This window comes from Ptychodera flava, chromosome 3 (genome assembly GCF_041260155.1).
Source record: "Ptychodera flava strain L36383 chromosome 3, AS_Pfla_20210202, whole genome shotgun sequence".
NCBI lineage: Eukaryota > Metazoa > Hemichordata > Enteropneusta > Ptychoderidae > Ptychodera > Ptychodera flava.
Window position 1 is genome coordinate 3,359,815 of NC_091930.1, and position 13,868 is coordinate 3,373,682.

Below are 13,868 nucleotides of genomic sequence, written 5' to 3' on the forward strand. Positions count from 1 at the left end.
ATGGTCACCAGAACAATAGCTGATTGTTCTCAGGCGTTCGGTCCCCACTTCACTGTAGGCGCGAAGGCCATGGCACTTTTTTGTTGAAATCCCAGCCTCCACTTATCTGATAAGGTCGTTAAAATGTCACCATATGTTACCAATGTATCCCGGTTTCGTGAGTGATGTTGTGTTATCGGCTCGTAATCTTTTTGTAAACTGAACACTCCATTCTGCGAGTCAAGGTATCGAATTTACGACGCAGGGCAGGCCAATCCATTTTGCAAGAGATCCATGACCTCTTCCCGCCCCGTCCCCGCTCTGCAGACGACAGTTTTACACTTGTTGCAACATGATGAATGTGGGTCGCGCACCGTTGGCAGACGAGTTTATGCCCACATGTTGTAGATATTCACAGCGTCCCCACTGATAAGGAAGCAGTAACGATAACAACTGCAGAATTCACAGATGCTAACCTCGATGATTTTAAAAGTCGTTTTTGGTTGAAAGTTAAAAGGACGCACGGGCCTGGACCTTGCAAAATATGGCGCAGCACACACTGTGAATATACACGATTCAATAAAAAGCAAAAAAGAGACAAGGCTGGACTCATTAAATGCATGAATATAAGTGAATACTAACAAACAAATAAATAAACATATATATATATATATATATATATATATATATATATATATATATATATAAACATATATATATATATGATCATATATATAAGATCAAAGCAGTATTATATATTCATATATGATCAAAAGCAGTATTATATATATATATATATATATATATATATATATATATATATATATATATATATATATATATATATATATATATATATGACAAAAAGTAGTTGTGACGTTACATTTTCTACCACTTTCCGCGCAACTGGAGTCACGACTGTATCAAGTCGTCGACAGCAAGAGCCATCGATAATAGATAGGAGCTTTATAAATAGAAATGCATCGATAAACTTTGTAAGCCAACAGATAGGCAGAGGACTGTGCCATCGGTCTCCTCAAATCAATGACTCGGGGGTGTTGACCTCCACCCCCTTCCCAAGGCGATAAACGCAATGCAGCTTCAGTGCGTGGCCCGCGCCAACCATATGGTTCACCTACCAGCGTAGTAAAACGTTCACTGATTTAGTACATACGCGCTTATTTTTCAAGATGAAAGAGTCCCGAACAAAAAAGAACTTTACGCTTGACGGTTTATTTTATCCCCCTGACGAGGTACACCGGGTCAAAATGGCAGCCATAGAAAATCCCAGTACGGCGTCCTCTTTGTATCGCTGGATGGTTGAAGATTAGCATATGAATAAAGTTAAAATCTCCCTAAACCCGACTGTATTTATATTTCTTCAGCAAAACGAAAATATAAGGTACAGTGAATAAAAAAACACTGGGAACAATGTGTCCTTTGTCGTCGGAGAGATTTGGTGTTTGTCGTGGTGGTTTTATTGGGTACTCCATTTGACAGATGACTTGTGAACACGTCATTGCAGTACCGGTATTCGAATGGTTCACACAATACTCGTTGAGTGGACGACTTAATTTCTGTGTGAATTGGCCAGAACCTCTCACAAGGAGAACCCCGATGCAGGTCTGGCTGAATGATCTGATTGACAGCATATACATACATTTCTTTTCAATTTTGTTGAATCTGGTACCTGCATGGTTTCATGAAGGGTCATGTTTGCATAATGGGACAGCGACATGATTGTATTTGTCCGGTGGATAAACATTTTATCTAGAAATTTTGCTTCAACTTTCGACAAACATGCCGATACTGAGATGTAAAATTGTGACAGACGTGACTTTAATGTATGATATCTTAAATTCTCCAACATACTGAGTTTAATTTTGTTTATAATGTGTTTCTGCCCATAACAACACCGATATTACTTTCAGTGAAAAAACCCCAACTTACAACAACAATTGAATATAAAATAGTCGCATTTTCAAAATAATCGAAAACCTGTGGATGATAATTCTCTCTGGCATTTCACTGGTTATTTGAGGCACTGAAAAGTGCATGTACATCACGTATATCTATGTCTAACACTTTAGGAGTATTAGGACAATAGGTAACTTGCAAATATTTGGTACACGTCTTTTGAGGCTCTGCCAAGACTGGCTGATGTCTCAATTCAAAACATATAAAGGTTCTTTTAGATGTTACAACAATAGTACCAGATACCATTTGTACACCCAAATTCAGTGAAATGGTCCCTTATTCAACTTTTTACAAACAACATGGATATTTTTTTTAATATGGGACAGTTTGATGGTGGAGTTAAATACAACAACAAAATCATAAAAGTATAACATAACACTTTATCACCGACACCAAAATATGAGCTTCAGTCTGGTTAATAGTGATATCCCTTTGTAAAGACAAACTGAAAACACAATCTTTTACTATAAGATTAATATTGATAATGGAATTGCTGTTTGGTTAAATATATAATTTAGAATATAGAAATATTTTGATTCTGTGTCGAGAACCGATTTCTTTAGAAACAAAGCAATAATTATACAGCATACTTGCTGTATTAGGCAATTCAATTCATATGCTATCTCAGCTGACCTGTTCAAAGGTCAATTATTATTATGATTGTTATTATTGTTGTTGTTATTGTTGTTAATATTGTTGCTGTTGCTACTGCTGCTACTGTTGAAGCAATAATTTACTCCCTCCTGGCCGATAATGGACGAAAGCAAACTTTGCATTCCGTAATGAACGAGGCAACTTGAAGCCGAGTACATTATGGAGTGCAAAGTTCGCTTGAGATAAATATTGTCAAGGAGGTGTTACATTATTGCTATCATTTTATGAATTTGTAGACGTAGAAAATCTCTTGGGGCACAATGCTTGATAACTGGATACATTATCAGTAATGATCTCAGGGTAAGATGTCTCAAAATTCACTGGTATTGAAAAAAATATTGTGTACTTTGGTATTAAGCAAAATCTTCGTCTAGTGCATTTTCTTGCATTATGAAATACAGCATATCTGCGCAGGTCACATGAAGAGATAAGCGTCTTGTCAAGCCGAGATAAATAATGTTTCCGATAACCTGACCTACCCTATTTGACCTTCAGACCCTTAACATTTGATTTGGAAAATAGGGAAAATTGTGCAGTATGGAAGGGTAATTCGTCCAAGATTTGTGCTTTTTGAGGGTTCGAAGACCTTACAAGGTTATACAAAAGTGTTTCTAAACCCACCTACCCTGTAAATAGAAGCGATATTTCTTCTTTTTTGCCCCTTGTGATAGAGGACAGACCTTGACAACAAAGACTTCATAAAACACACTTGTTGACAATTTTAATGTACATTATTTTTAAATTGTCGAGCTTCGTGGGATTCGTCAAACAACGAACTGATCGTTTTGACACAATAAATACTTTAGAGTCGGCAGAATATAAAACATGCCTGTAGGAATGAACTGATTATATGAAACTTGTGCGAGTTGGGTCATTTTATTTATATTATTATTATTATTATTATTATTATTATTATTATTATTATTGTTGTTGTTGTTGTTGTTGTTGTTGTTGTTACTGTCTTTGGTCACTGTTGTTGATACTGTCGTTTGTTGTGCTGCTGTTTTCACAGGCATTGTGTTATTCTACAATGTGCGTTCCTGCTCTTCTTTTAGAGCAATTCTGGTCAATACAACAGAGATATTAAATGCCGGCTACTTGCAGCATGTGAAAGAAATTGAACAAAATATCTTCCAAACACATGTAACCATAAATAAACCCTTGCTGCATACACACACCTTTATCTAGTTGTGATGTGTTGCAATATATACACTATGTAAATAGAATATGATATTTAGTATATGTTATATCTCAAGAATGTTTCTTCTTTGTATTATTGTAATACAATGTGAGAGCCCTGAACCGGCCATATAGATACATAACGCAGCTGCACAAAGTGCTGCCTGTGACATAAAGGGGTTTAAAAGCTACAATATTGTGCATAATTTACGGCGCCTTGTTCTATCTTCCGTGCAGCTAGTCACGTGGGATTGGAAGGCGTTGAAATCCAGAAATGAAACTCTGCACCGTTCACACTCGTGCCAAAAAGCGAAGTCATCCTCGCCCGTGTTGTCCAAGTTCACCGCTACGTTTCCTGCGAGAGGGCGGCAGCATCGTCCGGAGAACACCGCGGTATGTGCGACTGATAGCTAGCACTATTGGCGAAGGTTTGGCGACAATCCGGGCACGTGTTCGGCGGAAATCCACTAAGGTTGGCCTGCGAGAAGGCGGATGAATCTTCCGGAGTGCACTGCGGTATGTGCGACAGATAACACGCAGTATCGGCGAAGGTCAGGCGACAAGCAGGGCAAGTGTTCAGCGCAAACTCGCCAAGGTTGACGGTGTCTGCTGCCCGCACTTGAAATTCGCTGACCGCCGCCGTCGCCTCGTCCCGTCCAGCGCGCGTTTCACGAGAACACCCATGGCTGCAATGGGCCTTGTGGTCCGCTAGTTCGTCCATGCTTGAAAAGACGCTTTCGCATAATGGACACAGGTACGACGGTCTCGGAGACGAAGGCGCAGACAGTCCGCCGTTAAGCTCACCAGCGCCCCTCATCCCTGGTGAGTTCGAAGTGACGACGTCCGTGGGTTCGTCCGACAGACAGGAATCTACGTGCGCATGGAGTATTCCTTCATCGTCAAACTGTAACTGGCATATCGGACATGTGTAAGGTGTCGTTAAGTCCGAGCTCTCTGCCGACTGCAGACACATATCGACGTGGATGTGAAGGGAGCTTTCATCTTGACATTCCACTTGACACACGGGGCAAGAGTACGATGGACTGTCGTCCGCATTTGTGTGACGAGGCGCAGACGACAGAATGCTGGCATTTTCTAGCAGACATTGTTCCATGTGGCATTGCAATGTGCGCGAGTCGTTGAAGTCACGGGCGCACACAAAACACATATACTGATGCGGTATCGCCGTCGTGGAATTACTGGCGGCTGTGTCTGGCGACGTATAAGCCTCAACAATAGGGAAGTCCGAAAGGCCGCTATCCAGTCCGTTCGCCTTTAACTGATTCGCCTCCAGCCCCTGCGTTTGCTGTATCACCGCCGTGCTCACAAGCTCGATGAGCGACTTGGCCAGGTGACTGTCGGGGAGCCTCTCGATGTTGCCGTCCCGGACAGAGCTGGTGTTGTCGGTCCGGCAGATCGGGCATATCAACATTTCGTCGCCGTTGGCTCGCAGCACTCCGCTCAGGCAGCCTTTGCAGAATATGTGCCCACATTTTGGCAGCACCTTTGGGTGGACAAAGCGGTCCACACAGATGGAACACTGCAGGAACTGCTCGTCGATGACAGCTTGGTCGATTGTCCCCGTTGCCATGGTAAAATTGGTGTCGACCGCCTGCAAATAATGGCAAGAAATTAACCAATGAAGCAGAAATGTAGATAAATTTGTAACCTATTTCCACGGCCGCCAGACGTCCTTCGGTTCACAAGGACCGGACCGTGTACAGAGACACTCAACAAAAAGTACAATGCAGGCCTACTTAAACTTTTACAAGAAATATTGTGTTAAACCACACTTGTCATACGATACGAGCAAAGTGAACCATAACCTCATATATTTGGCAATATTAGTTTGGCAGGACAAAGCCGACTTTTTACAACGTCTTTCACTGTGGCTCGCACAGAATTGTTTTTTCCCATGGAGCGACGCTACGATGATTCGCGTTTGCCCTTCAGCAGTGCCGTTAATAGCTCGATGCGGTCGCTGACTTGTCACATCGGGCTTGGCTTCCTGCCGTATCGCCTGTCATCGGTCGACGATGACTCGTCCACCGGTGCGTGATACGTGACCGCTAGTTAGTGTAGCGAGTAACCCAATCCGTTGACCTAACAACTTACACACGGTGGCAGAATTCCATTAGTCGATATTCGAATGACACTGACAGACTTCAGTTACTATAATTAAAGCACCATGGCTTTTAATTATCATGTTAACGTTCCGCCTATAAAATCACACGGTTCAAATTTCTAATGTAAAATCAGGTCAAAATACACACCATTTTCAGCCTGCAAACAATGGTCCGGACTATTATTAACTTATTAACAACTATGTTTTCGTCAAAATATCCCACCCGAAGTTTGAATTAAATTTTAGCACTAAGTTAGTCCATCCATTTTATTCATGAAAGCATTGATTGAATAAAAATACAAAAATATACAGTATACAAATCAGTTGTCCGATGATAAAACGCCACAAAAACACAAGCAGGGATAAAAATAACATGCTGAAAGTTCAGAGATTTCAATAAGTTAAAAAAAACCCACATAATGTAATATGTTTTGATGTATTGGCGGAAATGAATGAGTGACTGTGCGCTTTCGGAATGACATGAGTGTTGTATGGATCACAGGGGTAATGTCTATTATATCAACAAGATCTTAGAGAAGGATTAGAACATGTATTTTGCTTTATACGACACACATGAAAACATCGAATGCTGCAGCTTTTAGGCCTTTATATTTATTGCCCATATATATATATATTATATATATATATATATATATATATATATATATAATATATATATATATATATATATATATTATTATATACATACATACACATACACACACACACACACACACACATATATTACATATATAATATATATATATATATATATATATATATATATATATATATATATATATATATATAAAAGACTGCATACACCATACAAATGTTATTTGAAACAACAAAAACAAAACTATGCACACTATATAACGGACACATGATTCTTTCAATATTAAATAAATACTTTGTAAAGAAATGAGGTCAGTGTGGGTATTATTTTGCAAAACAAACAATTCATATAACGTAATTAGAGAAAAGTGACACAAAAATGCTAGGACATTAAAGGTCACTACCTTGACCGATTTATTATTTAGGATATTCCAAATGTCAAACCATCCCAACAAATATTTCAAATCGCTGTAAACTCTTGACCTCGTGTCAGCGTGATGGAGACTAGATCGATAAATCTTTGCACGTAATTCGCTAAATCAAATCGCATTCTGTCGTCTGCCCGTAGGTAGAGGAATGTCCTAATGTCCAATTGTTTTACACGTCCACGTCGTCCAGACAACACACGGGGGAGTGACGCGAAGCTAAGGGAACAGCGCAACAGGATTTTGACTCACAACATCGAATAATGCAATTATTGTATTAAGCGGCGGAAATGCCGATAAAATAAACACGATTCGTTCCACAGTCAGCTGCCGTTTTGTTTTACTGTTAAACACGAGTTTGGAAATTTTGAAAAGTCACTCACAGCTCTGTCGTCCTGTCCTCGTGTAATGACAGGCAATTTATATATACCACAGTTTTCTTAATTATTATCAATGTTGTGCAACTTTTGTCAATAATTTCATTTCAAAAGGTGTGGTTTCCGTGGCTGCAGTACGCTTTACTTAAGAGCTGTCCTTAACCTCATTACTGGCACGGTGCTTCAATGCACCAAATCAGATTACTGACCCTGGACCGACCTCAAAACTAAAACCACGGGACCGTTAAAAATCTGTTCGTAAATTGATAATGAGCCAGACGATAGCGCTTCTACAAGTTTCAGAGCCCGCACTTCCCATTTCTTTCGACAAAAGTTTGACAGAAATTGCAGTGACTGTACCACTTTATGCTTCGGATCAGATCGCCTGCCATGACAAGAGTGCATGTCATGATTGTCAAATTTGTGTCACAAAATTCTCTTTTGGGGAAAAACGTCACATGCCTGTGGTATACTGTGACCTTGACTTTCGTGGATTCGCAATCGTCTGGTGAAGATTGGAGGTAAAACACAGATGTCAGTTACGTACGCTGTACATAGTGTATTGTCACTCTGCCTTCCAAACTTTGAAAATAAAGGCGAATTCATTTTCTTTTGTTGTAATGCATTGACAAGTGTCTGCCAGTTCGTAGTTTGAAGGTATCTATACCGTGTTTGTCATACCGCGTGTGACGACATCGACAATACGGCGACATGCGGTGTACGCCGATATAAAAGCGAACAATTACAAGTTCCTACCTTGTCCAATCGGACCCCTTTCACACTTGTACACGGTGTTTATCGTCGAAAACACCTGGCGAGGCTCTCCAATCAACACTTGCCGCCGCAGCCTGGTCGCTGTTGATGTCGATTGGTGTCTTTCAAATGAACTACGACAGGGAGGGCCAAAGTTCCAGCTGTGACGTCACATCATGGCAACAGGACAGTGACCTCGCCGCCAGGCAGAGCTGCCCTCAATTGAACGAGGCATCGGGAAGGCCGTAGAAAACGTTACCGCTTTACGGATTCGAATATCAATCATCCATATTTTAAAAATTTCTTTGCTCTATCTGTTTAAATTTCTAGAATGATACGATTCATTCCGGACCCATGGTACTGAAAACAACAACAACAACAACAACAACAAAACCAGTAAACGCAACATGGAGCAAGAATTAAAACAATAACGATGTGCAGTCTAGACTCATATACTCATCGTGTTTGCTTCAAAAAATTGATTAAACAAGTAGATAATTTGAGGTACTTAACGGATGATAAAGAACCACATTTTACCTGCTGTCACTGAGTGGTACATTAAAGTAGGGTGAACGTTCTGTCAAGTGGTGGGCTACGTTTTGTTGAACGTGTGAAAAAAACACAACACTACCATCCGGTAACTCCCATAACGAGTAAATTTATTAGAGGATATTTACATATTGAACTCTATCTTTCAGAATTTGCATCTGGTTTAAGTGTGGAGCGACGCAGTGTGTGTCTCTCCGTCTTTCTGTACGATTGTATTTCAGCGTGTCTTATTGATGTATTCAACTTCCATGAGTAAACATATGATTAAGATTGTACTCATTTTAGTATCAGTATGGTTATTTTATTTATTTACTTTCTCCCTGATAACTGATACAGGGACAACTGTTACACATAAATAGTATAATAGACAGTGAATATAAAGGGTGCGATGCTGAGAGTGTTTAGCGGAAGCGAAAGTCGGCTGATATTATCACTCCTAAACATGCATTATGGAGTATGAGTGGTTGCACACAGTGACGGAAAGTTGGCAACCTAGTTTTATGGACGAAATAATGGTAAAGAGACAATCTCTTGAGAGAGAGAGAGAGAGAGAGAGAGAAGAGAGAGAGAGAGAGAGAGAGAGAGAGAGAGAGAGAGGACTGTTTTAACTAAAAGGCGGTGCTTCAATTACACATACTTATTACTTAAAAGAATGCATCCAAGGTCAATAAAGCTCTTGATCTACAATTTCCATGTCACAATTTATAACTGACATATAAAAACCATGTTCATTCATCAAGTTGAAGATGACAAACATAGTCGTAAAACAAAATCAGGTACTAAATTAAGTCACTCATTGACACCGTACCCATGGTTGTAAATCCCCGGCTGCCTTTCCAGATATTGCCAGCTTTGTATGCAAATTAACCTATAATTTAGATTTCGGTGTTTCAATTAGCAATATTGGTGCGTCAGCAACCACTAGATGTATGGACGGTTGTGTAAAATGTTGAGAAAATCTTAGGAATGAATTACCTATGTGCACGTGACATCACAAAAGTTGAAATAGTGTCACTGTTGCCAGTCGAGTGCATCGTAAAGACATCACTTTGTGGCAAACCAGTGCCAACCCTTCTATAGCTACATGGAGTCAAAATACAGTTATCTTCAACTGCGCATGCGCCACAAAGGGAAACTTTGGTTAACTTTCTTATTTCTCGTGCTCACAAGCATTCATCTATATAGACAAGTCACGCCTGCCCCTTTTTGAATACCAGACCCCAAACAAACGAAGACAAAAGTGACTCAGCGCGTGCGCTACCGTGACGTATGGTAGAAGTCAGCACGCTTTTAGGCACACATTTATCCTTTCTACAGCTCTGAACTTTGAACTAATTATTATCGGCTTGCTTCCACAGTGCGAAATTATTTTTGTTTCGTTGCCTTTATATCAGAAGTTGACCTCGCATAAAGGACAAGGAACGTGAGAAAAAGGAAAACAAAACCCCAAAATAGAATAAATATTCGACCTATATCGTCACGTGCAGAGAAACAAACATTTCGACTATGTCGGAGGCGATACCGCAAGCGAGGCTATACATTTATGTACAATCATAGCTTGCGAAAGTTTGGTAAAAAAGTAAAGTTTTAAGATAGACTCTTTCCTTTGGCCCATGTCAAGATCGTGTACCACTCAACACTGCCTTAGGTGGTCTTTTTGTCTTTATTCACCATGGCAGGCATCCTTATTCATGAACTGATTTGTTTCTTATGATTGAGGATATGTTCCTGTGTTTATTTCCTGTTTTTAACCTGACAAAAGTTGTATAGTGGCGGCGGGGCTTACTGTCTGGCTGTGCCTGAGCACGAAATTGACTTTACAGAGACTGTAAGAACATATGACACAAACTAAGGTGTACAAAAATAAACTATTCCGAAATATTCGTACTATCTTTCTTCATAGACGTATCGGGTAATGTGGCAATTTTTCGAGGCTGTTTTGTCTATGACAGTATTTCGCTCACCAAAACGTTTAAAGCCCCTTTACAATTGTTTTCTCTCGGATGTTTCACATTTCACGTCTTCATTGTCAAGTTAAACAGGCATAGCTGCAGGTCGGAAAACTAGGACTCGGGTACTGCTTCCTAACGGTCTATCTGCGCGGGTAACCAAATCACTGCTCATTGTTGTTGTTTATCAAAGTTTGCAAACAAACGAGCATGCTACAATATCTACGGAAAGAATCAGTCTTCTGGCAGCTATCGCCGAACCAGTGAGATGTATTGCAACATAGAAAAAAATGAATGGCTATTCTTAATCAGGCATTACCTTCGCTCTGTTCTTGTACAAGTTACACCACAACAAAATGCGTAGCTTGACCAACCACCCTAGCGGTATTCCTCATTTAAATTTCTTCGCCCTCTTACCTGACCTTTCGAGCCGACCCGTATTCTCCCATCATGCTCTTCAAACGGTAAAGCAGCCTTCCGATATTATCTACTTACCTAAGGCGTAAATTTCAGTACCGTGATCACACTGCGCATTGGCGTGGGTCAAGAAGTTGGTGTTTTGTGCGATGGTTGCAGACAATCTACCAAGCTGGCTCAGCTCTGCATACTTGTTCATGTAAGCTTGCGTTTGAAGAGTTTGGTATGTTTGAGGTAAGTTGGAAAATCACAATTGAATTACAGATATACGACGAGAGGAAAGAAATTAATATTATAACCGAAAGGCTTGGTAAATGATAATTTTATAACATTTGATAACGTATTCATTATTTTTTCTATATTGTTATAATTTATTTTGCAAAGGAATTACATTTTCTTTCTGTTTTCCATAATATATTTTCCAATGGAAATATTCACAACCGATTGCACGAGGGCCTATGTTTTGGCAATAACGTTACGCGACGAAAGTTTGCAACAAAAAATCTCTGGGTTAACAATACCGATAACTCTCAAACCCCGAAATATGATGGAAAGTGGAATCTCGACTTATTATGCAACCATACGCTGTCAAAACATTTGAGAGTTTACCATAAAATGTCATATTTTTCTCATTTATTTTCCCGACTGTCGCATTCGATAAAACAGGAAGTGTGCAATCATTTGATTAACTGGGCGTTTCCGCTTTCTGTTAAGTTGCCAGAGATTGTTCACAGAGCCGATATTGCTGAAAGCCTTTATGATGATTTATCTTTTCAATATAAAAAAATACATTATTTGTCAGAAAACAAATCAAGCTCACGTTTAACAAAATACTGAGGTCTTTTACACCGCTCCCCTCTACATACAATGATCTCGTTGTAAAACATAGACCGTTCCTTAAATGGCCAATGGAATGCTCCGCCCTCAATCTAAGCATTGGAATCTCTTTATGGTACGTGTTCAGGACGGTGTTTTGCCCAAAACGTTTGCAACGGCAGGCAAATCCGCGATTTATGGATCGACAATTTTTGCCGCCAAGCCAAGTACCAAGCCAGCGGTACAGCAGAAGGCAATGTCACATTTAAAATAGGAACAGCGTGCCATAAGCAAAACTGAAGTGGTTCGCCTAAAAACAAACTGACGCTGTCCCCGTTTCATTGTCACTATCTTGACAGTTGTGGAATACTTATCAATCTACATCCTTAAAGGTCGGGCAATCTTCAGAAAGACAGAAAAAGTAGCCAGGTCAAACTTCTAGAATAGTCAAATTTCACACATATATTCTTCAATTCTCCCTGAAACGCTTGCAATATTACCAATTAACGACCGCGAAAAATGAACGGAAAGACTTCTTTAGGGACTCCTCCCGACCTTCTCCTTTTTGGAGAGGAAATAGTGTGCTTTCTATCGAAGTTGACCCTAAAAATAGCTTTAACCTTGACAAGATGGATATGACGCGTTTCTCTGATGAAGGACCCCCAAATAAACTGATATCATGTAAGGGGTCCGAGGGCCCTAAAAGGGAGTCTTACCACCATGAGTGATCCTAACGTTTATGTGTACACCATTTTATTGGCAATTTAACGGTGAAATATTTCATAACGGCTAGTTGATGCGTTAGAGTCAGTTTTGCTCCGATTTAACAATGCTACCTTCTGCGTGAGATGGAATGTGAACATGGTAAGGGTATACAAGACTGTAAAAATATATTCACATTTTGATATAGTAAACTTTAAATGTCCTCTCTTCCTACGGTGTTTCACTTGAATGCCAAATGAACGAATTGCACTGTATTTTGTAAAAATGAAACCATACACAAAAAGAACGTCGTTCAAATTACTTGTTCTGTAAGTAAAATACCGAGTACTTTTAAAAAATTGCCATAAAACCAGAAAACGAAGGTAGAAATGATAAGTTCATTTATACATGTTCAACCAAATACACGATTGGAACTAATTTGGGATAATTGGATTATCATACTTTTCAAATTTACCAAAAAACGTCAGGTTCCCTATAGCTGAATGTTGTGATATTACCAATTGCCCCTAAAAACACGTGTATGTATTAGTAACTTAAAAAGAAAAGCAGATGAGTTTACATTTGCAGATCAAATAGATATTACTTCACCATCCAATTATTCCAAATTAGTTTCAATCGTGTTCAAAATACAACTTTATGTTGTAACTATTTAATTTTTCTTAGGAATGAAATCATTAACGATTCAATCACCAGAAGGCAGAAAGAAAGCAGTTTTCCGGGAGCTAAAAGACAAATCGCAATCGTCTTGTATAGACCATGAGGTAAAACACAAATTTTCAGTTACGTACGCTGTACATAATGTATTGTCACTCTGTCTGCCAAATTTTGACAAAAAAGGCGAATTCATTTTCTTTTGTTGTAATGCATTGACAAGTGTCTGCCAGTTCGTATTTACCGTGTGTGTCATACCATGTTTCATGGTCATACTGCGTGTGACGACATCGACAATCACTAAGGCGACATGCGGTGTACGCTGATTTAAAAAACGAACAATTATAAGTTCCTACCTCGTCCAATCGGACCCCTTTCACACTTGTACACGGTGTTTATCGTCGAAAAACACCTGGCGAGGCTCTCCAATCAACACTTGCCGTTGCAGCCTGGTCGCTGTTGATGTCGATTGGTGTCTTGAAAATGAACTACGACAGAAAGGGCCAAAGTTCCAGCTGTGACGTCACAGCATGGCAACAGGACAGTGACCCTGCTTTAGTATCAGGCCTGAGCTTCCCTCACACACACGGACGTTGTATTTGGAATGTCGTGGTAGCTTAACGGCTCATGTGATTCCATAAAAAATGTTTTTGCTCTATTTTGTAATTGTTGTAACAAA

General features: G+C 39.7%; 1 protein-coding gene across 1 annotated transcript; it reads right to left on the minus strand.

The window, feature by feature from the left end:
• Positions 1 to 1,796: 1,796 nt before the first annotated feature.
• LOC139129436 (zinc finger and SCAN domain-containing protein 2-like) lies at positions 1,797 to 13,664 on the minus strand. The gene is made up of 2 exons (XM_070695068.1): positions 13,546 to 13,664; positions 1,797 to 5,401 (listed from the first exon to the last, which is right to left on the minus strand). The coding sequence occupies exon 2, from the start codon at positions 5,378 to 5,380 to the stop codon at positions 4,136 to 4,138; it is 1,245 nt and encodes a 414-aa protein (XP_070551169.1). The 5' UTR covers positions 5,381 to 5,401; positions 13,546 to 13,664; the 3' UTR covers positions 1,797 to 4,135.
• Between the last annotated feature and the right edge of the window lie 204 nt (positions 13,665 to 13,868).